The sequence below is a fragment of the Cheilinus undulatus genome, linkage group 18 (genome assembly GCF_018320785.1).
Source record: "Cheilinus undulatus linkage group 18, ASM1832078v1, whole genome shotgun sequence".
NCBI classification, from domain to species: Eukaryota; Metazoa; Chordata; class Actinopteri; order Labriformes; family Labridae; genus Cheilinus; species Cheilinus undulatus.
In genome coordinates this window covers 7,682,344-7,710,110 of record NC_054882.1, presented here as the reverse complement: position 1 = coordinate 7,710,110, position 27,767 = coordinate 7,682,344, and the positions used below count along the sequence as shown (strand labels likewise).

Below are 27,767 nucleotides of genomic sequence, written 5' to 3'. Positions count from 1 at the left end.
GTAAATAATCACCAGCAATTGTGTTTCTTTGATAGTGGAATGGTCAAAATTGTGATCATAATTAAGATTCAATTAATTTTACACTGCTGATTAGTATCATAATTTGCTAATAATCTGTATCTATACAGGTCCTGAAAAACCCATAGCGGTCCGCCTTTAGCTGAGATCTGCATTGCAGCATCTTAAACAGCTGCTTAAAGTTGCATCTTAACTCATGACTCACTTGTTTAAGTCCAACTTGACCCAAAGCACTGAGCTGTGACTCTGATCGTGGTCAGAGAAGCAGCTGTGAGAAATGTGACTATGTACTCTTGGCATCTTCTGTGATCATATGCACTAATGCAGCCTTGTTCTGTCTTACCATCCCTCCCTCTGCAGTTACAACTTTCCAATCCTCTCACAAATACACGTGTATAAACGAAAGGAGTAAGTTCTCAAAAGTAATTTGCCTCTTGGGAAATATCGCAGGGGGATATACCATGAGAACACATACTGTAAGTTGACATTTACAGCATGTGTGTAATTAGCATGCCGGCTGAAGTTCTCTAGAATAAAAAAAAAGACAAAAAAAGGCCAAATGTGGGCCTGCTGTTTAAAATGTGTATACGAGCAGACGGAGCAGAGCATAGAGAGGAATTCCCTCTCCGCCTGGGCTCTCCAAACGACCACAGCTCCAGAGAGGACGAGCGCCAAAAGTGCCTGTGGGCACAATTAGCCAACCAAAGGCCCATCCTACTCCGCCGTGCGGGCCCAGCCCTCTTAGATTCTCCCACAAACACAGCAGGGGCACCTTTTAATTCATTTGCCCTCTTAACTTTTCAGTCTCACCTCATCCTTAAATTCCAGGTTTGTCCCTCCTGGGGGCTCTGGCATCTGTTTTGCATGTACCTGCAGCGGGCTGCCCTGCAATAGATCAGCCCGCATGGGGAGGAAGGTTGGCTTGGTTTCAACCTGGCTGGTTTACACACACACAGAGGGTCGTATAAGTTGACTTCCTGTTGTCTTGGAGCATTTAAATACACATCAAAACACATTTTTTTAAACAATTAGAGCAGAGTCTGCACTGGGTTAGAATAATGAGTGTTTCTGACCAATAAAGTCATCCACAACTGCTCGTAGATCGTATACAGTCCTTCCCTTTCACTTGATTAAAATACCTGAAGCCATCAAACAGCAGCAGGAATGTGAGGTGTGTTACAGCTGCAGACTTTAAACAAAACACTGAGCAATTAAACAAAAGCAGGACAGCCTGAGTACCTTTCCTTACAAATCTATTCCATTATTGATCTGGGGCTTACACAATAGCAACACTCTAGTGCTTTTGTACACACCTTTGCTCCAATTTGGTGAATATAATCTATCACTGGAGAGAGGGCACTCTAAAGAGTTCTTCAAGTGCTTAAACATTTTCCCCCTCTCAGAGAAACATTGTAAAATGCGAAGCAGTCATTTTTGGGGGTTTTTTTCTGAATTTTTGAAAAAATAAAGGCACATTCTGTGACCTGTTTTTAAAATTTAACTCCCTATGGAATGTCAAAGTATTATGAATTACTAAGAATAGGTTATAGAAAGCCTTACAGCTGACTCCCATTATTCTCTGTTGTGTTTATTATCTTGCTTTTTGCTCAGTCATGTTTTGTGCTTTGAAGTACATTCAGGTTCACAGTTATTGAGTGATCAGATATGACTGAAATTTACATTTTTTAATCTGTCAAAAGAAAAAGAAGTGGAGATGAATTTTTTGTTTTACAAATAAGTGGTGGGGAGTGAACCAGTATCAATAGTGTCACCGATTAAAACATGAGTGATATGTGATAGAAAACAGCTCAGTCTGAGTCCAGGTATCAGCATAGTTCTCTCAAGCAAATTTAGGAGTGGGTTTAAAGGTGTGTTTTAACTCACTTCTTTGTTTTAAGTCGATGAAGATTCAAAGAAGCTGGCTGTTGTGTTAAACGTGGTTAGAGAAACAGCTGTAAACTCTGTAGCAACATTAACTCACTGGCTCTGCTGCTATAGCTTAGTCGAATCAATGATAAATGTGCTCTCTTGTCAAGTTCTTTACAATAAAAGTCACCTCTGGTTAGTTTGTTGAATGCTTTCATTGTGAACACACAAATGAGCATTTTTCAGTAGCAGCTTGATACACCTCAGTAGGAGAGAAATTAAACTTAACCAACAAGTGCATGAACAAGAAAGAAACAGTAAGACTTCCAAAGATTTTTGGTGATTTTGTGCTCAGGCAGGAGTTGGGTATTCTCTTACTTTTGTTTAAGGGTGAGAAGAGAGGTAGTAACACTGAATAGGCATTCAAATGTATTACCATGATATAATATAGTCAACCTGTCCCTACTTTTGCTATCAAATTGTGTTGTTGCTGTCAAATTCCAAATAAGCTAATGTCCTTCATGAAATCTTGAAAAGTCTCAGTTTTAACATCTGATATGTTATTTTGTATTGTGATTAGGCCTGAGCAATATGGGCTGTAGTAACAGTGTTATATCGTGGTATTTCAAAATTATAACAGATAATAAATTTAAATCCTTATTTGGGGGTTACAACCTCTGATATTGGCATTCACAATAAAAACCGTCTGGGAAAACCACATCTACGGACCTTAATCGTGAATGACTTGCAGGTGGTGCCATGTTTATCATTGATTTAACTTTGCTTTAGCAGTGATACCAGCGAGTTTACCCAACCAAAGAGTCTACAGCTGCTTTTTCAACATTGTTCATTTCCACAGCCCGCTTCTCTGAATCATTATGGATTTTAAACAAGTAAATTTGGTTTAAAGACACCTTTAAACAGTTGTTTAAGCCATTGTAATCTGAGTTGCTGCCATGCTGGGCTCAAGACAAACCGTCTTGAGCCCAGCTTGTATTAACGCCCCAGACAGGCCGACAGAAACATTTGCAAAGCAAAAACTTACTTTATGTTGCTGTTGTTATGACATCAAACTTCTGGAGGATACAACATATCTTTTACCTCATTACCGTGCTTCACATTAATCACACAGACACAAACAGGAGGCTTATTATACGGTTGCTCCTTAGTGTCGGATCAAAACCTGCTACTGATTGGACCCACTAACCACAACACAACACCAGTGTTTGAACCGATGATAACTGTGGCAAAAATCCATACAATGGCAGAAATTTTACCCACCACCAATTGAGATTCAAATATATGTTTATGAGGTTTTCAAATCATTGTTTTCTAATTTTATTTACATGTTACACAATGCCCCAACTTTTTTGGAACTGGGTTGCACTATCCCATCACTGCTTGAAGTCTTTTAAAGCGATGTATAATGATAAACCTTCCCCCTGACTTCTCCTTTTCCCATCCTGCTTTAGGTTCAGATTGTACCACACTGCACCAGGAGTGAGTTAATGCCAGAGGCTAAAAAAAATTTACTACTCTCTCCTGTGCCTTGAGTTAGACTTGTAAATGCACTTGGATCAGTTTAAGAAAAATGAGCATGCTTACTCTTATCTTCTTTAAAATGAGCATGATGTTTCTTGGTCTTAGCTGTAAACAGTTCCTTCTCTGTATGACTGTATCTGCATAGTAAGGACAGTCTTTCCGGCAGTATTTTGCTGTAATGGCGCTCTGTGACTTTGTAGTAGAGGTGGTAAATCATATTTAATGTGGGCACGCGCACACCTACAGGGCTTCATCTCAATCTTAGCCTGCAGCATTCAGATCACTCAAACTATCCCTGAATGTACTTTCTGCAGATGTCTTTTTTTCTTCCTCTTATGAACTGTGCAAAGGCATGTTCCATCCACATATTTCTTTTTTTACTTTTTTTGAAAACAGAAGGATCAAAAAGAGGATCTAAAGCAGATGAAGGTCTGCTGATGTTTGAATCATAGCCCATGGGGGATATTTCCGGTTCCAAAAACCCAAATCACACAAGCATCTCAGGTAACATTTTCACTGCAGAGAGCCCCCCGTCTGTCTTCGTCAAACAGCTGTTCCTCACTGTGCTGCTACTTTCTAGTCCTGGAACTGATGCAGAAACCACAATGGCTGCAAAGGCAACAAGCAGCTCCCTGAGATCTTTTTCTGTAGATAGACGAAGGTGTGACTTTATCAGGAAGAAAGAGTTTGTCGTGTGGCATGTACCGACGCGCGTCTAGTGATGAGCAGAGCAGATGTTGCTTTACTTGTGGCTTTATGACACGTAAACGAGACTGGATGACAGATATTTCAGTCTTGTATATGTTGGGCAATGATGAAAGGGTTGATTCAAAGTGAGAGACACACATACACTGTTTCTTTTATGTAGTTGCAAGCCAGCCTGTTTTGTATAGTTGCACTATAGAGAGACACTGCAATTGAAAGCAGGATATTCCTACGCATTCCTGCACAGAAGTTCAGCGTTGCTTTGTCATAATCAAAGACGATAGGGGGGATTTCTTAAATCTTTTACAGGCTCACAACTGCTTACAACAGCAGCTGTGTGTCAGTACAAAGACAGGCATGTACCATTATTTTTACCATATTTGTGTGGTTCACATGATCTTAGGACTAAAGAAACTGTCAGGTGGTAATTTGTTCAACCCTGTAACTGAATGGTCATCACTCCACTGTTCAAATGTCATGATTTTATGTTGCAGACATTTTTTTTCAAAGCAATGCACATCTAAGAGTAAGGAACATCACAAGCAAGGATTTAGAGGAGAGGAAACAAAAGAGATTTTGGTGGAGGGGGGATACTGGTATGGGGGTGATTTTCAGGGTTTTGGTGAGGCCTCCCATCTTCACTGACAGACAATCTTAATGCTTCAGCATAACAAGACATTTTAAACAATTTTATGCTTCCAGCTTTGTGGTGAAAGTTTGGGTAGTGCCCTTTTCTTTGCTAACAGCTGTGCCCCACCAAGTTTGGTGGGGCACAGCTGTCAGGCAGCTTGCACGCTGCAAAAACTCAAATCTAAAGAAGTGTGCTTGGGTGATTTCTCATTTTAAATATCTCATCACTCTACTTCTATGCTACATGCATCTTAAGAGTCAAGGTAAAGCTCTTAAATCAAGAGATTACACGCAAAACTGAAGGCCTGAATTACTTAATTAATAGAAATGTGCCAATTAGGCAAGCAAATTTTACTTGAGTGTTTTGACATAAAAGCCATCCATTTTCGTCTGCTTATCTGGGGCTGGGTCACAGTGGGAGCAGGCTGAGAAAGTTGACCCAGACATCCCCCCTCCCCAACAACGTTTTCCAGCTCCTCCTGGAGGAATCTGAGGCATTCCCAGGCCAGAAGGGACATACTATAATCCCTCCAGGGAGCTCTGGCTCTACCGAAGGGTCTCCTCCCAGTGGGACAGAGGGAAGACCTCAGAGATAGTGTGAGCTCATGACCGTAGGTGAAGGTTGAAATGAACAGCAACTGGAGCATCAATCGCTTTGTTTTTTGGCTCCCTCCTCAACACAAAGTCTGGCACAACACCCACAATACTAACTCAGATTAGGGCTGTCAAAAGATTATAATTTTAGATAGTCATAAATCTCAGAATTTCTGTAGTTAATCATGATTAATCACATCCTTTTTATCACATTTTAAAATTCCTCTATTTTGCATTAAGGTGCAGTGGTGGACTTAATTCATGTTAATGTGGCTGCTGGAAGTCTCTAATATGGCTTAACAAAAGTGTGTGTTTAAAGGAGCAATAAAGCATTTGGCTCTGATTGTGGACCTTCATTTATTGTAATTGATGCAATTAATGTTGACAGCCCTAACTGAGGTGTTATATGTCAACTCAAGACATTTAACAAGAAATAAGGTTTTATTGTCCAGGTCTTTAAGAGGGATCTCCCTCAAGCTTGGCACAAAATATCCACTGTAGCTCTGGGATGAACTATTAGGTTTTGAAGCTTGTTCGTCAACGTTCAAGGTCATTGTGCCTCATGTTCAGCCCTTCCCTATGAATGTAATATCTCATGAATACTTTGAGGGATTTTCTTCAAACATTGCACTTATATCCACTCTGAATGAAATGTAAAATAAAAACATTTTGGAGGTCAAATATCAAGGTCAAAAACAACCCCAGCCCTTCTTCCTGACCCACCCTGGCAGTTGTATGCCTTGCACAGGTATATAGTCATTTATAGTTCCACTTTACTGATAATCAGCAATTAAAGCCGTATTTTTTCCCCAGATAACTTGAAGTATCATTTTTATCTGGACTTTACAAATGATTTAGCTGTCATAAATTGTAATTACAGAATTTTGACAAGGAATTAGACAATAAGACTTGGTTAGACCTGAATTATGTAGTGCAGAGAAAATATACAGGGCAGAGCAGATTTTTTTAAATGATCTGTAATCTATCCATCATCACCAACATTGAGAGAGTGCAGAGCAGTAAAAGAAAAAAATCCTTTTTTTCCCCCTCACAGTTGTGGTAATGGAGGGGAGTAGGGGCAGAGTTTATTCACAGAAGGGGCAAAGCTGAAGTACAATACATTACTTGTGCCGTTTAGCGTGTCATAACGTGCCTCTGCTATGATGTCATTGTGCACAGATCTGACTTCTGTTTCCCCAAAACGATGTGCCAGAGACCGGTACTTGCTATGCTGGCTTCTTCAAAATAAAACTGAAAAGGAAAGTAGAAACACAACTATCTGATGGTACCATTGTATCTGTTTGTTCAATAACAGTAACTGTAATGCAAGAAACAAGGTAGTTTATTGTTTGTTTTTTTCTTCTCTACATGCTCACCCATCAGATAATTTGCATGCGTTTTATTTGAGTTTCCAGGGTTGCAGAGGGCCTGACAACAATCAACATGAGTCGTCTGCATTGCAAATAATTTGCTTAAAGAAATGTAAATGTAAGGAGTGAATGTATTATCATATAATGCAATAAGTAACATGTCCCAGTCCTTAGTTGTCTTCCTTGTTTTGAATTTTGGCGACTCTTTATGTTGTCACAATGACTTAATTTACACATTTTAATCCATCTGCTTCTTATTTCACAACCATGACCTCCTGGGCAACCAAAACAGGTTAATTTAGTCATTTTTTTAATTCAGACCTACAAATTTGAAGAGCCACTGAACACATACCAAAATTACAAAATTACAAAATACAAAAGCACACTTAGCATGTCCAAAATAGAATATATTCCCTGCATTATAATTAATAACTCAAATGAATTAAATGCAGTGATTCTGCTTTTGTCAGTGTTTTTTTTTAAATTTTCTTATTCAAGGTGTTTAATGCACATCAACGATCGTGCAGGGGTGTGTAGCTTGGTCCTCTCACTTATCAGTCCACATTGTGGTAATTTCAGAAAAACCATGGCGGACAAAGCGGCATTGCTGCCTCTTTCTTCTTCTCTGTACTTGCAAAAGACACAACATTATTGTATGCATACTTATGAGGAGCAGCTGGCATCTTTAGGAAGCTTATTTTCACACCTTGACAAAGGGTGATGCAGAGACATACAATGTATGTACAAAAGTATTCAGCCACCTGACCATTACACAGACAGGGAATGTAATGAGATTGTACTCAAATACTTGTACTTTAATACAGAGTTAGCCCCCCCTTTTTCAGCTATAACAGTCTCTACTCTTCTTGATGGTTTTCCACAAGATTTTTGAGTGTTTCTGTGGGAATTTGAGCCCATTCATTCTGTAGAGCATTTCTGAAGTTAGGCACTGATCTTGGACTAGAAGGCCTGGCTTGAAATCTCTGTTCCAGTTCATCCCAAAAGTGCTGGATGGGGTTGAGGTCAGGGTTCTATGAAGGCCAGTCAAGCTCTTCCACAAGAAACTCATCAAATCATGTCTTTATAAACCTTGCTTTTTGCACCAGAGCACAATCATGTTAGCAAAGAAAAGGGCACTACCCAAACTTTCACCACAAAGCTGGAAGCATAACATTGTTTAAAATGTCTTGTTATGCTGAAGCATTAAGATTGTCTGTCAGTGAAGATGGGAGGCCTCACCAAAACCCTGAAAATCACCCCCATACCAGTATCCCCCCCTCCACCAAACAGTAATGCCTGAGGAGGTTCAAAACTCTTCAGCTATGGAGTCAGCAGGGTGCTGGTGTTTTTACACATCATGCACCTTAGCAGTTGTTGAACCCACTCTGTGTTTTTACGTGGTCTTTCACTTCATGGCTGAGCTGCTGTTGTTCCTAAATGCTTCCACTTTCTAATATCACTTACAGTTGACTGTGGAATATCCAGCAGGGATAAAATATCATGACCTGTCTTATTGCAAAGGTGGCATCCATCACAATACCACACTTGAAGTCACTGATCTCTTCAGACAGCCCATTTTGTATCACAGATGTTGGCAAATGAAGACTGCGTGGATTGGTGCTTGATTTTACACACCAAAACTCAGTCATCAATAGGTGTGGCAGGTCTGTACTTGTGACCATATAGTGTATATGCAGCAAGCAGGACAGAGCGGGACTTTAACAGCAATCAAACTCCTGCACCTTCCTGCACATTTATGTTAAGTTGTCTGCATTTTTCTAATTTCTTTGGAGCAATGGCTGTGAATGGCTCACAATATAAATTCTAATATCTCTGTATTACTGTTTTATTAGTGGCACTATGAAAATAGGATTCAAAATCATAAAAAATTAGGCAGTCACATTTGTTCTAGGATGCTGTGGGACTACCAGTTGAATTTGCCAAAGCCATGCCCTCTCATGGGAAAGATGCTGTAACAGTTCAATTCCTTGAGAGTGACTGTGTCTGTCTTGCATGCAGCCTAAACTAAGTAGTGCATCGTCGAGGGATATCCATCAATAATGCATTTGAATATCCTAGTATGTGAATGATTACATTCATGATCAGCTTGTTCAGTGAAAGGATAAAAAGCATGTAACTTCTCAGCCTATAATAAGCCTGTCTCTATAAGACTATCGGAGCAGGACATGTGTAAAGGGTCCTTTAAAATGATCCTGTGTGTGCAGCATGTTGTGGCAGACAAGAGGGTGTATAAACTAAAGACAAAAACAAAGGCAACAGTCTTATCTACATCTCATTTAACTTCTTTCTGAAGATGAAAAGCTAATTTCAAGAGTTTATTGTCTACAAAAAGGGTGTACCAGGTTACTCACTCCCTGAGAATAAAACTTCCTGTCGCTGTTTATTTCCCCTGAGTTCCAGTTACTTATTTGCGTGCAGAAATTCAGAACAAAGCCCTTTTATTTGGTCTTAAAGTGCAGCTTGTTGCTTCACATCAGAGGACAGTTCCTGCTGTATTTATATTGATCTGACAAAGCCAGTACATGGCTAACATGCATTCCACTCCAATCCTCCTAAATCTCCCCCTGCATCTGTCAGTGCCAAACAGCTCAATACAAGCAGAGCACATGAATCTTTATGATGCTAGCAGCTTCTGATCACAGCACTCAGAATAAGACAGTTCAGAGGAGCACAGCGTCCTCAGGAAGCCAGCATGATGTGCTACATAAATAAATAAGCAGTTGGATAGAAGAGCCGCTGCGGGACAGAGAAAGATTTGCTTTTGTTCAATGATTTTTTTACATCTCCATGCTCTGTAGACTAAAAATAATGTTTATGTAACGATTCTTGTGCTAACTTTTCAATATTACTGTATATAAGTAAATAAGAGGCTTGATTCATGTAGCACCTTTTAGACTGTTTCAAAGTACTTTACACTAAAGAAGAGTATTGATTGATGATAACAAAATACATTAAAGCTGCAGCAGCATTTACTAAAGCATTTAAATATTTTATAAGTCTTCAGTTTTATGATTATTTGTTAAAGTTTGATATGAACAAATCACAACCTTAAAACAGATTCAACATGGCTGACTTTCTGTTCAGGCTGTGGCTCCAAAGAGACCCCCTTTACCATAAATTCCCCTTACTTCATCTGCCAGCAATCCACCCGCGAAGTAAACTAGGGAGGAAATTGCTCCCCTTCTGGTCAGCCTTTGCAATTCTGCTGCACAAGCTCCAGTTCATCTTTGGTGCATCCCAGAAGCGTTACTCCACTCCAGATACGCTGCAGGTCTATTTTCTGCACCAGCTACAGCCAAACTGTGACAGTCGATGATGAGGCGATTGATCCTTACAGAAAGAAAAATGTGCAAAGCATCTGATCAGCTTCAAAGTACAACACAATGCTCAGACTCCTAATAGCAAATCTTTATGTCTTGTCCTGTAGCAAGCCACAGGTTGGTCAGTGGATCACAGAACTACTGTGGCGCTATTGTTAAAAAAAAAAGTTAGCTCTTGAGGCTTTTACATTAAATCACATATCCCTTGTAAAAACCATAAACCTTTTAACCTCCTAATGTGCTCACCCATGATGGAAACAAACAAATCATGGAATAATGTCTAAATGAATGTCACATCAACCCTAGGTAGGCAAAATAATCTATTGTTGTCATTGAAAACTCATAGTTTTCCGGTGATCTTGAATCTCAAGTAGTTCCAGGCTGCACACTCCAAGTCACTAAAAGCACCGCATGCAGTACAGGAAGAGTATGTGGAATCTGGGGGTTACCCTCAAGCATTCAGGGACATGGCCCAAGTCAAAGTTCATAACAAACAATTATTAGTCCAAATAGTCCTCAAGTTTGTAGTTTCAATGTCTTGTTGCTCTGATAGGCCGTTGATGAATGTGACAGGAAGAATACTCATCAAGCCAACCTCTGATAAATTTTTTTAAAAGGTTCGGGCCTTTCCAAACACCTTATACAGGAGGTAGCCCCAATGACTGAAAAAACAATCCCATGCAGTGGATACAGAGAACAGTCTGTTTGGGTTGTGTTATCCTTCACAGCTAAGATTGAGCAGGAATAAGTTTAAAAAGTCAGATTTATTAAGTTTAATGTGAACAGAAAACTCTGCGATGGTGGTGAAATGTAGCTTATAAGTGACCGACAATGACAGCATAGCTTATTTTCAGATTTACAAAATGAAAAGGCAAAGAAGACAGAGAGTCATCCTTGAATGGACTTCAGGCTGTTCCTCAGGTAGACAGTTAATAGAAAGGTTTCAACAAGCTCTGTTTGAATTATATTCTCTTCAGTACAAGATATATCAGGTAGAGACACAGAGCTGTCCCCACCCTCTAGGTGAGAAGATTTGGATAACACAAACCAAAAGAAAAGACGTCATTATATCTGAGAGCCAAAGAAACTTTTCTTATATCCTGGAATGATTTGTCTGATAAATATTAAAGCACCTCCCACAGTGTTAAAATTCCCCCCACAGCTGCCCTTCTCCTCTACCGAGTCTTTTCAGTCAAACTAGCGCTGTACAAGGTTTCTTTACTTAACAGTATATCACGGTTTTTGAGAGGGTTAGATGTGAGGTAGAAAAGTTTCTGTGAAGTTGGCCGACTCAACAGTCAGCACCTGCAGGGTGGGACAGCTCCACATTTCAGTCTGACACATCTTGTAATAGGGAAAAAACTATTTAACTTAATTTATATAAAACAGAAGATTTCTGCTGTAGTGAATCAACTCACTGCCAAGTAAACTTTCCGATTTTTTGTCTGATCACGGATGACTTACCGTCTCTCATCTTCATGTTTCCTCACTGCAAAATCTATCATCAATCTTATCTTATCTTATCTTATCTTATCTTATCTTATCTTATCTTATCTTAAGCTGTGCTGCCATTGTGGGATATTCATAAATTTCAGGACCATTGCTAAGCATTTTTCCTTTGTGTAACCTTGGATAAGTGCAACTTTATAAAGAAGCTCCATCCTAGGCGTGAAAGTGTGACTGAAACAGAGCTTAAGTCCAGCTGTTGTTGTAACTTTCAGCTTCAAGTCAGACGTAATGTTTAACCAGGCCTACTACCAGCTGAAGCACTCAGCTTCCAGTAACTGTGCCTGGATTCATCATAGTTTTCTAATGTTTGCTTGACTCAATATTAATCAGAATCCTTGGAAAATACTTGAAGATTAATTGGTAATAAAAAACAAATAATTATTTCAGCTTTAGCCAGATTGCCTGTGTAATATTTACTGTTCAGAAATCATAAGCTGGTTCTTCTACTTTCTCACAGGCTGGGTTTAAAATCCTTGATGAATATCCTGATACATTTTTACTAAATAATTAATTGCACAGAGATTTGGGTGGCCTATTTTACAATGCCCAATGCGACTTTAAGTTGTGATTCTAATTTTATTCCTATTTGCTCACATGGTATCAAGCGTTTGCTGGAAAGCCATGAAGGGACATTGAAAGCAAATAGAGAAAGTGGTTTTCTAATCATTGTTAGAGCTGGAACACTTGTTTCTTGAATTAATCAGTCAGCTGAATTTGATAAAATTTCTTTTAGATCCACAACTGTATAATTATGTCATGTAATTTTTATAGAAAAATAGGGAATATTGTTGATCTCTTTTTCACAAATGTTAACTCTGGCAGCAGAATCTTAAATCTGTCACACAATGTGATATCAATCATGATCAATTTAAATTAAAGATAATAGACTCTACATGAAGTTTAGGAGCAGATTATAATATGCACACAAAAAGATTAGACAAAGATAGACAGTAGAGATAGCTCAGATTAAGGTTGTCAGAATGTTCAGTACTACAGTGTTAATTTTGGCAGCTATTTTTAATTTTAATCTTAGTCTTTAGATGAATTGTCTTTTAGTTTTAGTCACATTTTAGTCATTCCTACCCTTTTTAGTTTTAGTTGAGTTTAGTCAGCGAAAACTCAGAAACATTTTAGGCTAGTTTTAGTCCATACAACGTCCTCACATTTTAGGCTTTACTTTTATTCCAAGCATTTATTCTCTTGCCTTAATCTGGTACCAAATCATTTCAGTGTGTTTTATGCACCCTGCCAAACCTGGGTTCCCTGCTTTCTACTGCTAAGAGGCAAAAGAGATACAGCTGAATTGTTTTTTGACAGATTTACTCACAGTGGAGAAAGATCACGGATTTTGAATGTCAGACAAAAACTAAAGTAAATTTTAGTCTAGTTTTAGTCATCTTAAACCAAATCTAAACTTACTTTTTTGTTAGTTTTTATCACCCAAAGATGTATTTTTGTTAGTCTTTTTTAGTTTTTGTCATGAAAAAAAAGGCTGTGGCTGAACATTATTAGGCATAATTTTAGTCGACGAAGTTAACACTGCAGTACTACATTGTTTTTTTAATATCTTAGTATCTATGACATGCAATATTTTCCATTACCATCGGGGTAACACCCCATACATGGTGTTTGGGAAGGGCAGGACTTTTAAAAAATTTAAGAAGAGGATTGGATGGACACTCTGTCACATTTGTTCAAGCCAATTAATGCAACAAAAAACATCATAGAGCGGACATGCTCAGCTTTGAGGAGTAAATGTGAGCTTAACAGGCACAAATATTGTTAACCGTCAGTGGAGCCAGTTGGTCAATAAAACCCTGGCTCAAGCCAGTTTGTAGAGGGGCAAAACATTCTTGCAAAGAAAAGCCAACTGTGGTTCATTGCTGTGCTGTTAATGAAGAAATATCGTCAGGTTCTGATCAAACTGCCACTGTAACTACATCTGAGCTAATTAATCCGCTGTCATTGTTTACCTACCTGCAGTATAACTAAACTATACCAGAAGCTACCAAAAACTCATGCTAAAGTTGGTCGGCAGAAGAGCAAATGTAACTTTTCCAGTGAGAATATCTTTCAGTGTGATTCTTTGCTGATTAAACTGCTGCCATAGCTGCATCCATGGTTATCTCTTCACCAGACATGAACCATTAGGTACCACTTCTGTTTTTGTTGACACTTACTGGTGCGGCCATTTTCTTATCAAGACCAAGCACATCAGCTTGAAGCTTTGCAAAAAGGATTTGCCTGATGACAGACATGAAATCTGGCCGGTCCATTGGCTTTGTATGGTTAGAGTTGTCAGTGTTTTTTTATGATTGGTTATAGACGGTGTGAAGGAATTTGTCAACAGTTTTTTCAATTAAAATCACCCAATATTTGGTGCCTAGGACTTAGATTTTTGTCAATGCGATATCAAAGGAGATATCGGTCGTTTGATATCTTTAGGAACTGTTTTGAAATTTGGCATTCTGACAGCCCTGGTTCAGTTGTGGTAACATTTTAAAAAATATAGCACAAAATTATTAAATACAGCAAAATACAAAGCTAAAATGGAGTAAAGAGATAGCAGAAACATCTAAACTTGGAAAAATAAAATACTAAGAGGTTTGATGCAACCAAATTAACTGTGAGAAATAAATAAAGAATATGCAAAAAGAGATATTAAAAGGTTGTGTCTTGACAGAATAGTGGTAATTAATTCACAATTAAAATATTCATTTGTAGCAGTCTTGTTTGTTGTGGTGGTTTTTGTAGTTTGTTTTTCCTTCTGTCACTGGGCTCGCACTGAGAGGAGAAGAAAATATTATTATCGACTGATCTGACATCAGAAGAAGTGCCTCAGCAGCACCTCACTGTAAAATTGGCTCCCTCAGTATTTTGTGGTTTATTAAACTGATGCATAAGAGATGATAACTGAGTGATACATTTATGCAGCATTCTTAATAAGGCAGAACATGATGTGCATTTGATCTCGCACAGTTTATTTCACCCCGTGCTACTAAAGCCTTTATGTTACTGTGACAGCTTTCAATTTAGGCTGCTTGTGTTGGAAGTGTTATGGAAATGCTGCCAGGCCAAACTGAGTGAGATTGGTGTCGTGACTTGTATGTAAATAAATTCCACTCGAGGTCCAATTTTTTCAGTGGTTGCAGCTCGTTGAATATGAGAGCTTTGGTTTCTCTTGTCATCATATTCTGCATGTGTGTAGATTTTGGACTTTCTGGCTGGAGAAACAGCCATGATTTCACTTTTTCCCTCTGGATAACTGGAGTGAAAATTTGACCTGGGAATGTTGTGCAAAATCAACAGAATATTTGGTCAAGACGAGTCAAGCTGATTTAAGGACAGATTTTTGATGCTTCTATCAAATTTTTGACAGATTTTTCTGCAGTTTGAGGTGTGGTAGAATCAATGACATGTAAAGTTTCTTACATTGAATAACTTTTTAAAGTGTTCTAGTTAATTTTTTTAACAGTTTTTTTTTTTTAAACACACAAATCTATCAGGTGGCTCAACCATTAAATAGTCAAACTTTACGTAGTGTCTTTGTATTTATTGTAAGTAAAATTTTTCACAATTTTCCCTGAAAAAGTCCACAGTATGCCACACATATTAATTCTTTAGTGTCTTTGTTATTTTAAATAAATAGGCATTTTTGGTTTGGTTGGCCCATTATTTGGTGTCTTTTGCAGAAAAATATTGATAAAAATTTACAAACAAATAAATTCAATACTTTAACTATTACAAGCATCTAGCAAGAATTAGTTTATTTTAACCTCTTTACTACTGCACTTAATGAACATTTTTACCTGGTTTACCCACCTGACAAAATACTAGGAAATATGCTGGATGCATGCAACCTGGCAGATGGATTTCTTTCACACATCTATCTGGTAAACTACTCATACAAGGCATCTGGGAAAGGGCAGAGCCTTTGAAAAAAAACTTGGAGGGTGATTGGATGAACTTTCTGTGTGTCACATATCTACAGGCCAATCAGAGCAACAAACACATGATGTCATAGCTGCTTCTGAGGAGGAAACTCCATAGAGAACTTCATAACACGAACCATAGCTCCGGTAGACATGTCAGTAAACGACGTATATAGTTTTTAAAAGAAAACAACTCAATGCTGTTCTTTGTTCTACTTTTAATGAAGAAATGTATCAAGTTGTGATAAAACTTGGAAGCTTTTAAGAGGAGGTTGGTTGATTTGGAGGCAGTCAGATCTTTCTGCAAATGTTTTGAATGATGTGTTTCATCATTGCTGGTTTTAACAATTACTTGCTGCTTTCTCCTTCATTGTACTGTTGTTTGACATTTTACTTGTATGTTTACTCATTGTTTGTCTGTAATTTTGACTGTGCTGCTGTTGTCTTGGCCAGGACACTATTGAAAATGAGATTTTTAATCTCAATGAGATTGTTCTCCTGGTTAAATAAAGGTTAGGCCAAATAAAAAAATAAATAAATGAAAAATAAAACTGTTCAGACAGGAGCTTTGCAAGATGGATTCACCAGTGAGAAATACAGAAATGGGCGTATCCATCTGCTTTGCAAGGTTAGGATGCATGTATTCTTAGTGTCAACAGTTAGTCAACGGACATTTTGTATTGGATACCTAATAGCAATCACTATAGTGTTGAATTAATTTTTTTGTCAGGTGTTCCTGATAAAGATGGAGCAAAGAGACAAATAAAGAGTGGCAACATATGTTTGGTTGGGACTCAGCTCACCACTTCTTCTTATGGGCCTTTCTTTGCCACAGGCGGGTAGTAAGTAACTTGGTGGATAACTTCACTCATGGTGCAGAAGTGTGTAACGTCAAAAAACAAAAGAATCACCAGAAACAGTAGCAATCTCAACAGCAATCACTGTGCAATAGGTAACTTTTAAACACATCTGCACATATTTACATCTATAACAAAACTAAAGACTTTGCACAAGGGAATGATGGGAAAACACCTACCCAGACTTGAAATGTCAGTTGGCAGAGCTTAGACCAACTGACTCTCAACAGAGTTGAACTAACACTGAATGCGTTAACACTGTCAAATAACTCAAACACTGAAGACCATTTCACTAAGAATGGAGTTAAGATTAATCCTTTGGGGTTAAAATCAACTCTGAACTGTTTAACACTGAGATTTTACCACTCTAGGTTCTGACATTTGCAACTAATTTTAAATCAAACAGGGCAATACTTGGAAAAAAAATAAGGAGTTTCATGATAAAATTAAGTTTTGCACTTTTGCCAAATGGTTGTACCATTTGACATGAATGGTTTATCTACATGTGACTGACATTAAACTGAACACACCCAGAAACTGAGAAGCAGCAGAGGATGTCAGAGAGAGGAAACAGGTTTATTTTTAATATTTTATTTATGTTTGAGGAAGCCAAGTTAGGAGACACAAAAAGCTTAGGGGAGTTTAGTTTGACTTTGTCTTGCAGTCTTGTCATAAATCAGGAGATCTAAAACCACAAAACGTTTCAAGGCACCTGGTAGGATTTTTGTAAGACTTTCTACAGTAAACCAACCATTTTATTGAACTAATGTCAGAGTATAGTCTGGGTTTTTCTCTTCCTCTCTGAAAGATGTGCCAAATCATCAAGTATAAAGTGAGAATTTCCAATGACAGGCTTATTCAGTGAAAGTCTTTGACATTTCAAACTCTTTTCCATCAGTAACCAGTCAGACCGATGGCCTTGAAGGTCACAACATCAGGCTAGTAAATCAATTTAATTCATTCCATCTCATTTCAGCTTAAAAAAGCAGGAGAAAGTCTTTGTCCCTTCTTAGAAGGATGCAGAGATGTAGCAAACTCCATCTTACATGACCAGCAGTAACGAGTTTAACTCTTGATGAAGAGGTGGAAATACAGATATGACTCATATAGTTAGGTCACTGGTGCATAAATGCATGTGTGAACAGGTAAATGAGACAGATATTGTAAACCTCTTTGAGTGGTTAGACTAGAAAAGACCACAGGATTCTGTAGATTTCACAAACGAAGACTTGTTGCTAAAACTGAATATGTATTACAGATTCCAGCAGCTTCATCATTACCTGTGTGGATTAATAAGGTAATTGTTTTGGGGCTAATAGAATCCCCGGCTCTTTTATCTCTAGTCGCTCAGCTCCAATCCCAAGAATGAGAAAACATTTTCCATATTGAGTTATGTTTTCAGTGTTTGTGTGTAAGGCACAATTAAGAAAGCCTTCAGAGGGAAAGATCATGTTCATAGACATGATCCAATACTAACTTTCCCTCCTCATATCAACACACACTATCAACAAAAGATCCCAACAAATACATTTAAGGACTTTAAACCATCAAACCTGCTGCTTAGAATACACTGTTTGAAGCAGGAATGCACCAATGCATGGGATTAACATTTATACCAGCAGATATGTCCTGTTGACAAGCATCAATCAGCAAATGATGTGGCATGAATAGATATTATAAGCAAGCACTTACCTGTTGATTCCAATTTGATTCTGAAATCTAGTAAACTTGACTTAATCCAAAAAACACCTAGTTTTTCCTAGGTTTTCTGGGTTCTTTTGTGACCTCCTGGATGAGTCTTGGAGTAATATTGCAGTCTTGGAGTAATATTGGTTGGCCGGCCACTCCTGGGACGGTTCACCACTGTTCCAAGCATTTTTATATTTGTGGATAACGGCTCTCACCGAGTCTCAAAGCCTTAGAAAGAAAGGGAGCTTTACAAGCCTTAAAAATGTCTTTGTAACCCTTTTCATACTGATGGATGTCAAAACGTTTGCTTCTCAGCTGTTCCTAAACTTCTTTAGATGGTGCCATGATGTGTTGCTTTTTGAGATCTTTTAGCCTGCTTCACTTTTTCAGGTTCTATTTAGGGACTTCTTGATTTAACAGGTTTGGCAGTGATCAGGTCTGGGTGTGGCAAGTTTAAGTCTTAGCTTTCCAAAAAATGTGGTTAATCAAAGTTAATTCATGCTTTAAGAAGAGGGGGCAATGACTTTTTCACACAGGGCCAGATAGATTTGGATGTTTTTTTTTTTTCCTTATTAAATGAAATCATCATGTTCAAAGTGCATTTTTTCCACTTTGCCTAATATCAATGTTTTTTGGGTGATTTGACACATTTTAGTGTGACAAATAGGCAGAAAAGTAAGAAATCAGGAAGGGGCTAAACTTTTTTCAGAGCACTGTAAAAAGGATACAAACATCAACACAGAGCTCCATAGCATGAACAAGACAGTCCGATCTTTATTCAGCCATATCTGTTAACTCCTGCACAGACCAAACACACTACTCTGAGACTAAACCGTTAACAGTCACATTTGACCCCATGGAGAAATCTGGCCATGTGTCCAGCTGATGTGCTGCTTTTGCCACTCTTGGATCTGTTTTTGGCCGTGATGGTGGCTTTTACTCTTGTTCCACAAATACCATTGGCTTGCTGAAGCCTTCTCCTTCTCACCAGCGTAGTTATAAGCAGGCTAATCTGTCAAGGCGTCTAGGAAAGGGCAGAGCCTTTGAAACACAACTTGTCTTCCAGTGCTAACAGGTCTCTTTTGAGTCATATGTCCCTTGAGGGTTGCCATAGCTGTCCAAGTCCTGGGCACTCAATTCTGGTTAACTTCTTTTTGAGTACCAAAAATTGCAGCCAAACTCTCACCCACTGTTGTAATTTTTCAAATTCATTGATAGCATTCGGGTAGCAAAGCGCTGCAGTGGAATTTTTAAAATGAAGACAGTGCTCTCTCCTGTTAAGTTCAAAATATGGCTGAAGAACTGTAGTTTTTAAGAGCTCAAATACTGGTATGATAAGTTAGACAATGAAGATAACACATTATATCTTTTAAAACATGTTCCTGATAGTATCAAAAGTTTTGACAACTTGGCTGTTTGTTATCTAAAATGATGAATTACCTGAAACTAGATTATTTTACTAGGGCTTATACATTGGTTCATTTGATCCATATTAATCTTGGAGCTCACTATGCATGTATATCATGATTTCTTCCTTTATATACATCTCAGTCTTACATAGTTTCAAAGGACAGTGTAGGTTGACATGTTGCAAAGATATGTGCAGCAGATTGTGCATCTTTTCTAGCCTATTCGTGTCCCTATTGTGCAGCATGTGCTGTCATTTAAGCAGTCAAGTTAGAGAAATCCCCCTGAGACCTGCCGTTGATCTTTGGCTATAGATGAATATGTAAACATAATGTCCTGATGCTCTAAAAAGCCTCCCTGTAGTTTTTGTAGCAAAGTCCCCTGTTCTTCCTTCATCACGAGCCCACAATGTCTCAATAACCTTCAAAGTATCCTCTCTCCGTTTCTGTCGTCTTTGTGTGCCATCCACATGCTGCACGCATCCACAGGGCCTCGTGACAACCCTTCTGAAATGTTGTTCTCTAAATTCTCTGTGTATTTCTAGTGCAGCTCTTCACCAGATTAAGTTTAATTCCAAAATGAGATATCCACCATTTTAGAATGCTTTCCTTGCCACTGCAGAAAGATCACTTTCCTGGAAGAGAGGCTCACTATGGATTATTACTGGATGCATTAGCTAAGTCAAGACCTTTGCTCATTAAAGGAGAGTGTATAGCAGATAATCATTGCCCGTTAACATTTCTCCCATCTAATGAACATGTTAGGAGCGAAAGCCTTACATTTTTCAGATAATGGTTTTTGTCCCCTATAGAGGATTCTTCTTTTCACCCTTTTGTTGAGCGCCAAGGTTAGCCAGTTTGTGCTCATTATGTCTCTGACCAGAGCAGACAGCTAGGCAGAAATGTTTTACTTACCAAACCTGATATAGAAAGTCTCAGTTGGTTTAATCACTTCCTTTCTGACTTTTCTTTTTCTGTTTGCTAATCATTTTTCATTCTTGAGAGATTATCAGATAGTGTTAGGATATGAGTGTGCCCCTTCCTGCACATTATGTAAAGGAGGTGCTCAATTAACACTTAAACAAAAATTGATGCTGAAGTTTTCATGGCTGTAAGGCTCATTTCCAGTCATGTGCATACGTTTCAGGCATGTAAGGCACAAGGGATTCATCACTGTGCCCGATGTGCCACATCCCAGGGCTGGAGAAGAGAGAGGGTGGCCTGAGTCAAGTTCAACACATGTTGACACAAACTGGACTCCCTTTTTTTTGTCTGGGCCACCAGCGGATTTCAGGCCTTTGGAACATCCTCAGCCAAACCAAGGGCTCATGTCAACCTTACTACTAGCCTGGACAGTACCCAAGGCCATGCTTACACACCACATCCACCCTTTACTCTGCCTCAAAGGTGTGAACTTTGTCATTTTTTCAGCTGATTATTTTCCCATGCCCCTGGTAGCATGCAAGGACATCCAGAGCACGACTGAGGTTGTGTCAGTTCTCCTTCCCACCTGAGAGTGCTCTCAGGCAGCTTACTTGCCACATCTAAGCCTTACTTCAGCCTCATTTTTTTTGCCCAAACATGTCTTAAAGTTAGGCACAGTACTGTATATCCTACTTCCATTTATTAGTAACAACTTTTGAAATTGTCTGGAGCAGACGGTTTTGAAATGATCTTTTTTTTTTTTTTTTTTCCTTTTAACCTGTTTGAATAAACAAATGAATGAAATGAAAAAAAATATTGAGTACTTTTGTGAAATTGCCTACACTGGTCTCAAAAGCGTCATTCCTTTGCCCATAAGTTAGGGCTATCTTTACTCTTGTAATGTATAAATCTTGTGACAAAAGATGTTCAAGTGAGGTTTCAATAAATGTTTTATCACTGTCATCTCATCTTAGACTCCCTGAGAGGAGATCTTTGATTGAGAGCTTCTTTTCCATTTCTGTTCTCATCTCCAACAGGACTGATGGAGTGACATAACCCAGACTGTTGATATAGCAACCTCATTTACAAAAACAAGATGGTGGACACTTTGCTTTGAGCTTCAGTTTTTCTGTGTTGCAGGTTTATGTTAACCTGGCACACGAGATGGATTTGTTTCACACATCCATCTGGTAAACTATTCACTGACAGCGTTTAGGAAAGAGCAGACCCTTTGGAAAAGAACTCGGAGGGTGATTGGATGAATGTTCTGCCTGTCACATCTTTATGGGCCAATCAGAGCAACAGAAAGAAAATAACTCACTGCTGTTCTCTGTTCTTCTTTTAACGAAGAAATGTCGTCAAGTTCTGATAAAACTGGCGCTTTGGCAGCGTCCATGCTAATCTCTTCCACCATAATTGCACTGGCCTCTTGTTGCTGCTTGCTTATGTCACGACTCCATCCGACCTGAAAGTAATGCCCCTTGTTGCTGACTGCTCCTGTCACAAAATGTTCAGACGGGAGCTTTACGAGATGGATTTGCCAGTGAGAAACATTGAAACGGGCATCTCCATCTGCTGTGCAAGGTTAGGTTTATGTACAACACAGAGCTGAAAAGGAGACATGTTTCTTTATTTTATTGTTTTAAAGGCTACCATTTAAAGCTGTTAATGTCTCTTGTAGATTGCAACAGCTGGTGCTGCATGGACTCAAGTTTGATCAGTCAGCATACTTCTGGACACTACGCCCCAGTGTATTAGTTTAATATTGGTATCAGCCAGTATGGGTCCTCTCGGTGGACAGTGACCCATTGACAAATGTCATCAACCAATGTTCTTTAGCAGACATTGTTCTTTAGTGTTGAATCAACTGAAGGCTCCCATCTGGCACACTTGATTGGTTTTAGTCAAACATGGCAGAAAGTGCTGTCACTTTCAGAGATTTACACCAACAAAAGAAGAAAAAGTCTTCAACACCAGTATTAACACAAAATACACTTGACACAGCTGATTTTCATAACTGGTTTATTTTATTGCTGGGTCATGCTTTATTTGAAAAGAACTCTCCCTAGCATTTAAGACAATAAACTCAAAAGGATTTTTATTTTCGAGAAGAATCATTTCTCAGTAGACGTAAGCCTGGCACACACAAAAAAAAGGTGCAGATTTTTGCCCTGATTTCCCCTCTGTCAACCAAACCAAAGCAAAAGCCTGGTTATCTGATGGTTCTAAAGATAATCTTGAAAGATTTTCCTGCGGTGTGAGTGATATTTCTCTCTGCCTGATCTGCTCTGGAGACTATCGAAGCCGCTCTGATTTGAGATAATATTTACAATCAGAAATCTTGTTGTATGGGGTGAACGCAGGGGAGACAACCGTGCATTAGCAGGTAGCAAGTTGACTGAGGGGGAAGCACAACAAACACAGCCGTTTAAAGAGTAGTGAATGTGAGGCATAAAGTCAAAGGCATGTCAGATATGGATGAATAATTTGTTGCTTTGTAACAACACATGCTTTTATTTGACATTTCCTGTAAAACATACACAATTCAATGGACACATACGATTACTGCTTTCTTTTTTGAAGCAGTTAAACACACTTCCACTTGTCTTTCATAAATATATGCTTTCTTTTCATTTTGAACATGAATGCTAGATGATTATGGAAGTTCTGATAACTGCTTGTGTTCATATTTTTAACCCTTTCTCGTACCAACAATTACTGTTAAAATAAACCGACATAAAACAGAAATATCTTTTCAAAATGAAAATTTCTCCCTGCAGTACCTTTTACTGTGGCCTGGTTTCACCTCAGTAATTTCTGTCTTTCTCTGTTTTGCTCTCTCCTGCAGAGGCGCCTCCCTCTGGGATGTCCAAGAATGGATACTTCTTTCAAGAAATGGGTGAGTATGGGTCACCATCAGGATATGTAATTGCACTTCACAATACATTCTTAGCTCTAGACAATTTTCCACCATGGAAAAATGGTAACCCATAATAAAAGATCTTTGAGTTAAAGACCTTTATGATCATCCAATCATGATGGGAGAAGAACAAGAGGGATTTTCCTTTCTCCTAATTCTGTCAGTAATGTGCACTGTACAGTGTATTCATAGTGAAAGATGAGATTTCAAGATTAGAGCTGCGGCACAGACTCTGAAAAAGTCTCCCGTCTCTCACACTCCAATGCATTTGGATAAAAATAATGAACTTTGCTCCAGCTGTTATGATCGCGGCAGTTTCATTACCTTCAAGCCAAGGCGAGTTGCCCAATTAGTATGTGCTGCACAAGCCGTCAGGACAGAACATGCTTGCATTGGATCTCCCTCCCTGTCTCCCCCAGCCAATTATTCCCCTCCTGCAACACACCGATTCACTCAGCAGATTCACAGGAGGCCCCCCTGCTGCAGCTCGACATAACTGTCTTTATTAGGAAATCTTTTATCACCGTATAAATGCTGTTATATTACTGTTGGCCAGTTAGAATTATCCAGCATCGTTACTGCGGTGGTTCATTAATGAGGGTCAGTCTGAAAGCAGAGAAGCTCTCTGGGTGCACACTAAACACTGAGAGCAGGGCAACATGAAAAATAACATTTTGTTTTATCCATCTTTTTTCAGGAGAAAAGGCTCTGCTTTACCTCTGTCATCTGTGCAATCATGTTCTTCCTTAGTTTGATTGATCAGTTAATTTGCTCATTTAGTGTTTGACAAAATGAAGCAATGACATGGCTACTCATATTAATGGGGTATTTTTGATTACACTGTACCCTGATAGCATGCAATATGAGCAATGGTGGCTACAAAATTCAGTTGGTTCTAATTGGAGTGTCTTAACAGCCCACAAGCTAGACAGCATTTCTGTTTCCTCTCTGCTGAAGGGCTCTGAGATTGATCTCCCTTGTTCCTCTTTCCTTGCTCATTTAAACACAAGCAACCCAAACTTTTTGATGGAGGCTTTATGCCAAAATTGCATGAAATTTATTTTAATTTATCTAATGCATGTAAGAATGCTTCAATCATTTGCAAGAAAAAATATATAGAGTATACATTGTTAAAAGGGAACATACTGCACTAGTACAAAAATGCATTAAAGAACAGAAATTGATTCTAAGAAATATAATTTTAAACCATAAACCTGACCCTAACCTGTTCTGTACATGGACACATACCTTTTTTAGATATATTTGAAATGGCTACTGTTGCTCTGTCAGTTTGAATATAAAAAGGATGAATATACTAATATAAATAATATAATCTTAATTATATCCTTATAAAGAGAAATACACATATAGCATAGACCCAAGCATTAACGTCACATGCATAAACTTCAAACCAGAGGGTTTATTTCACTTCACTTTGAAAGACCATATTTAGTAATGCTTGACTTTTTAGACAGCTTCCTCCTAGTGCATGTTAAAGAAGAACGGCAGGCTGTTTTTAGAAGTAAATATGTTAATTTTAGGATTTATTTCAGGGATTCTCCAAGGAAGTTGTTTGGTAAAGGCTCAGCACAGCTGCTCAATCTTTTCCTCATGTATCTTAAATAACCTCTTAAAAATAACCTCATATCAAATTTGCCCCCATCAGCTAGTACTGCCGCCTCCTTCCCTGAAGCTTAATGCCTTACATTATGAATATGTATTATTTTTTTATGAGTGGAGGTGGCTGACTGTGCTTTGAAACACTGTGGGAAACCCTGTAATTTAGCTGTCATTGTGTTCAGACCTAGAAAGTTCCACACAGAGAAAAACAACCACTTGAAGGTAATAACATAACCTACAGTTTAACAGCGTGGAAGGAGTAAATTACTCATTAGGGACACTAATGTGCATGTCATGCATGTTTATGCTTTCACATAAGCTACTACATGCAGTCAGAAATCTTTGATAACGGTTTACTAGCACAGAGTTTAAATGGTTGGCTCAGTAAAAAGACCAACTGTTTTCAAATGGTTTTTAATGAAATTTCTATAAATCTTCTCAGATTTTTTGCTTTATTAGATGTTGTAGCTGGCAGTATTCAAATTATATTTTATAAAGGATTTGAAACCTTTTTTCTATTATTCTTTTTACTTAGCAAAAATGAAGTATTGAATATTGATCTTTTTTAAAATCCATTTATTTTAAACATTCTGATTTTGACTGTCAGTGTTGGTGCATTTGCGATGCCGTTATGGATAAAATTATTGCACAGAATTTTTTAAGGGCATCAATTATGTGCTACTTTGTACTTTTAGGTGCACTTAGTTTAACTAATCTAGCTGTGCAGCAGATGAGTACTACTCACCTGAGTGCGTTTTTGCTTTCACAATGATGTAAAATAATCACATTACACACTTTGAATGTCTAATTTTACTTTCAAAACTCACAGTTGGATTATTGGACAAGTCAGAAGTCACCTTTACTTCACTCTTCTTTTCTGTTCCCTTTAGCTATTTTCATTCACTTTTCTATCCAAGCAAATTTTTTTTTGCTGCGGTTAAGTTAATGTTGGAACTTTTAATATACTGAAAGTTCCTTGTTTTCCTTCAAAATAAAAGCAGCAGTTTTAACTGAGACAGTACAAACTAGAAAAGCACTCGGAGAGTGCAGACCTCTGCCATTAGCCCTATCTCCCAATAGTACAGAATCCTTAAAAAAAATTCCTGGATCCAGATGGTGATCTGGATCACTCCCAGATTCTAATCAGTTCTTCCTTACGCCATTTCTGACATTTCTTGAAAATTCCATCAAAATCCGTCCATAAGTTTTTGAGTTATGTTGCTAACAAACAAACTAACAAACAAACAAACCCTGCCGATCACATAACCTCCTTGGCGGAGGTAATAACAAAGTAAAAGTGTAAAAAAGAACAGTTTCTTGAGAAAAACTCTTTGCTTATCTTCAAACTTAACTGGGTTACTTAGACATAGACAGCAACTTAACCTGCACTCCTGAAAGGTGTAGATACTGTTACATAATATCACTAGATGCATTAGATTATGCATTATGCATTAGAGTTCATTATTTTGTACATGCACTCCTGCATATTTCTTAATATATAACAGTGTTAACTGTGTGTTTGCCAGAATAAGCTCTTTGAAGCTGTCTCCTCCATGTAAGTCATGGTTTCAGACCACACTAGTGTAGCAGTAAAGCACTTATTTAAATGATAAATCTAAATGTTGAAATACATCTTCATATTTGACTTACAAATCAAGATTACAAACAATTAGCTCTCATCGGACACCTCAGCAATTACATAGGCTTAAATTATTACCAACAGACAACTGCTGGAGATGTGAGCAGTTAGGTGCTTCAGTTTTTCGTGTACTGTGGTCATGTTCTTCACTAGAAGACTGGTGGAACAATATCAAACAGGTTATTTACGAAGTCCTGAAAAAGAAATTCCTAACATCTCCCAAATTGGTCATTCTGGGCTCAACCATGGAACTTAAAGACTGTGATCTGGCCCATTTTGAGAAATGATGGATTATTCTGGCCCTCACAACAGCTAAGCGGATATTCCTGTGGCACTGGAGGAGAAAACACCCGCCTCCCTATGACGAATGGGCTACAACTTTGGCTCAGCATGCAGCCTGTGAGAGAGTGACATCTCCTCTGTTGGACAAACTTGATCAGTACACGTTCACATGGAGTCCCTACATTTTCTGGCTATCCACATCTGCAGCATAGAGGTCATTATGAAAATATCTAAACTACTCTCTTGATGGACAATATTTACAATATACGACTATGCGTATGTGTGTTTTAGTTGTTCATATTTGTTTTATTTTTTATTTTATTTTAATTTTTTTTTGAGGATCTTTCTCTGTTTCTTTTACATACCCCTTTCATGCCTGGGCAGATTTTTGAAATTCCACCTCAAATGTAAAATGGGATTTTTGTTATTTACTGAAAATCAATACAAAATATTGAACACACACACAGAAAGCTCTGATTGACTCTTGAAATTCAGTGATTTATTATAGTTTAAAAATGTACCCTTTGGCAGCCTTAGTTTCAACGTTTTGTCAAATAAAGCTTACAAAATTGAAATCATACTTTCTGCAAAGTTTTTAAGCATTTTAGAGGCATATTTGCCAATCATTCAGTCAAATCAAACCAATGACAATAGAGGAGGATTAGGGACATACTGTCCAACTGTGCCCACTTCTGTTGCTTTGAATTAGGGAATCTGTTAAATAAAAAACACACTCTTTTAAGTATTATTGAAAGGTAAATGAATGTCCATTCCAGTTTAAGGTAGCTATTTGCTTGAAATGCTGGGATTATTTTCCTGTTTGGATATTTAAGGGAATTTGCTTGGAAGTTATCAAAATATTTATATGGAAATTTGGATGGTACATTTGTATAATTTGGAGGGTTTCATGGCTTTGAATTTAT

General features: G+C 38.2%; 1 protein-coding gene across 4 annotated transcripts in view; it reads left to right on the top strand.

The window, feature by feature from the left end:
* The window catches only part of slc4a11 (solute carrier family 4 member 11), a 224,895-nt gene that overhangs the window by 72,112 nt on the left and 125,016 nt on the right, over nucleotides 1-27,767 (top strand). For all 4 annotated transcript variants that reach the window (XM_041812785.1, XM_041812784.1, XM_041812786.1 and 1 more), the window contains exon 2: nucleotides 23,232-23,282. In XM_041812785.1, coding sequence (XP_041668719.1) covers nucleotides 23,232-23,282 — 51 coding nt within the window. The remainder of the gene's footprint in view (nucleotides 1-23,231; nucleotides 23,283-27,767) is intronic.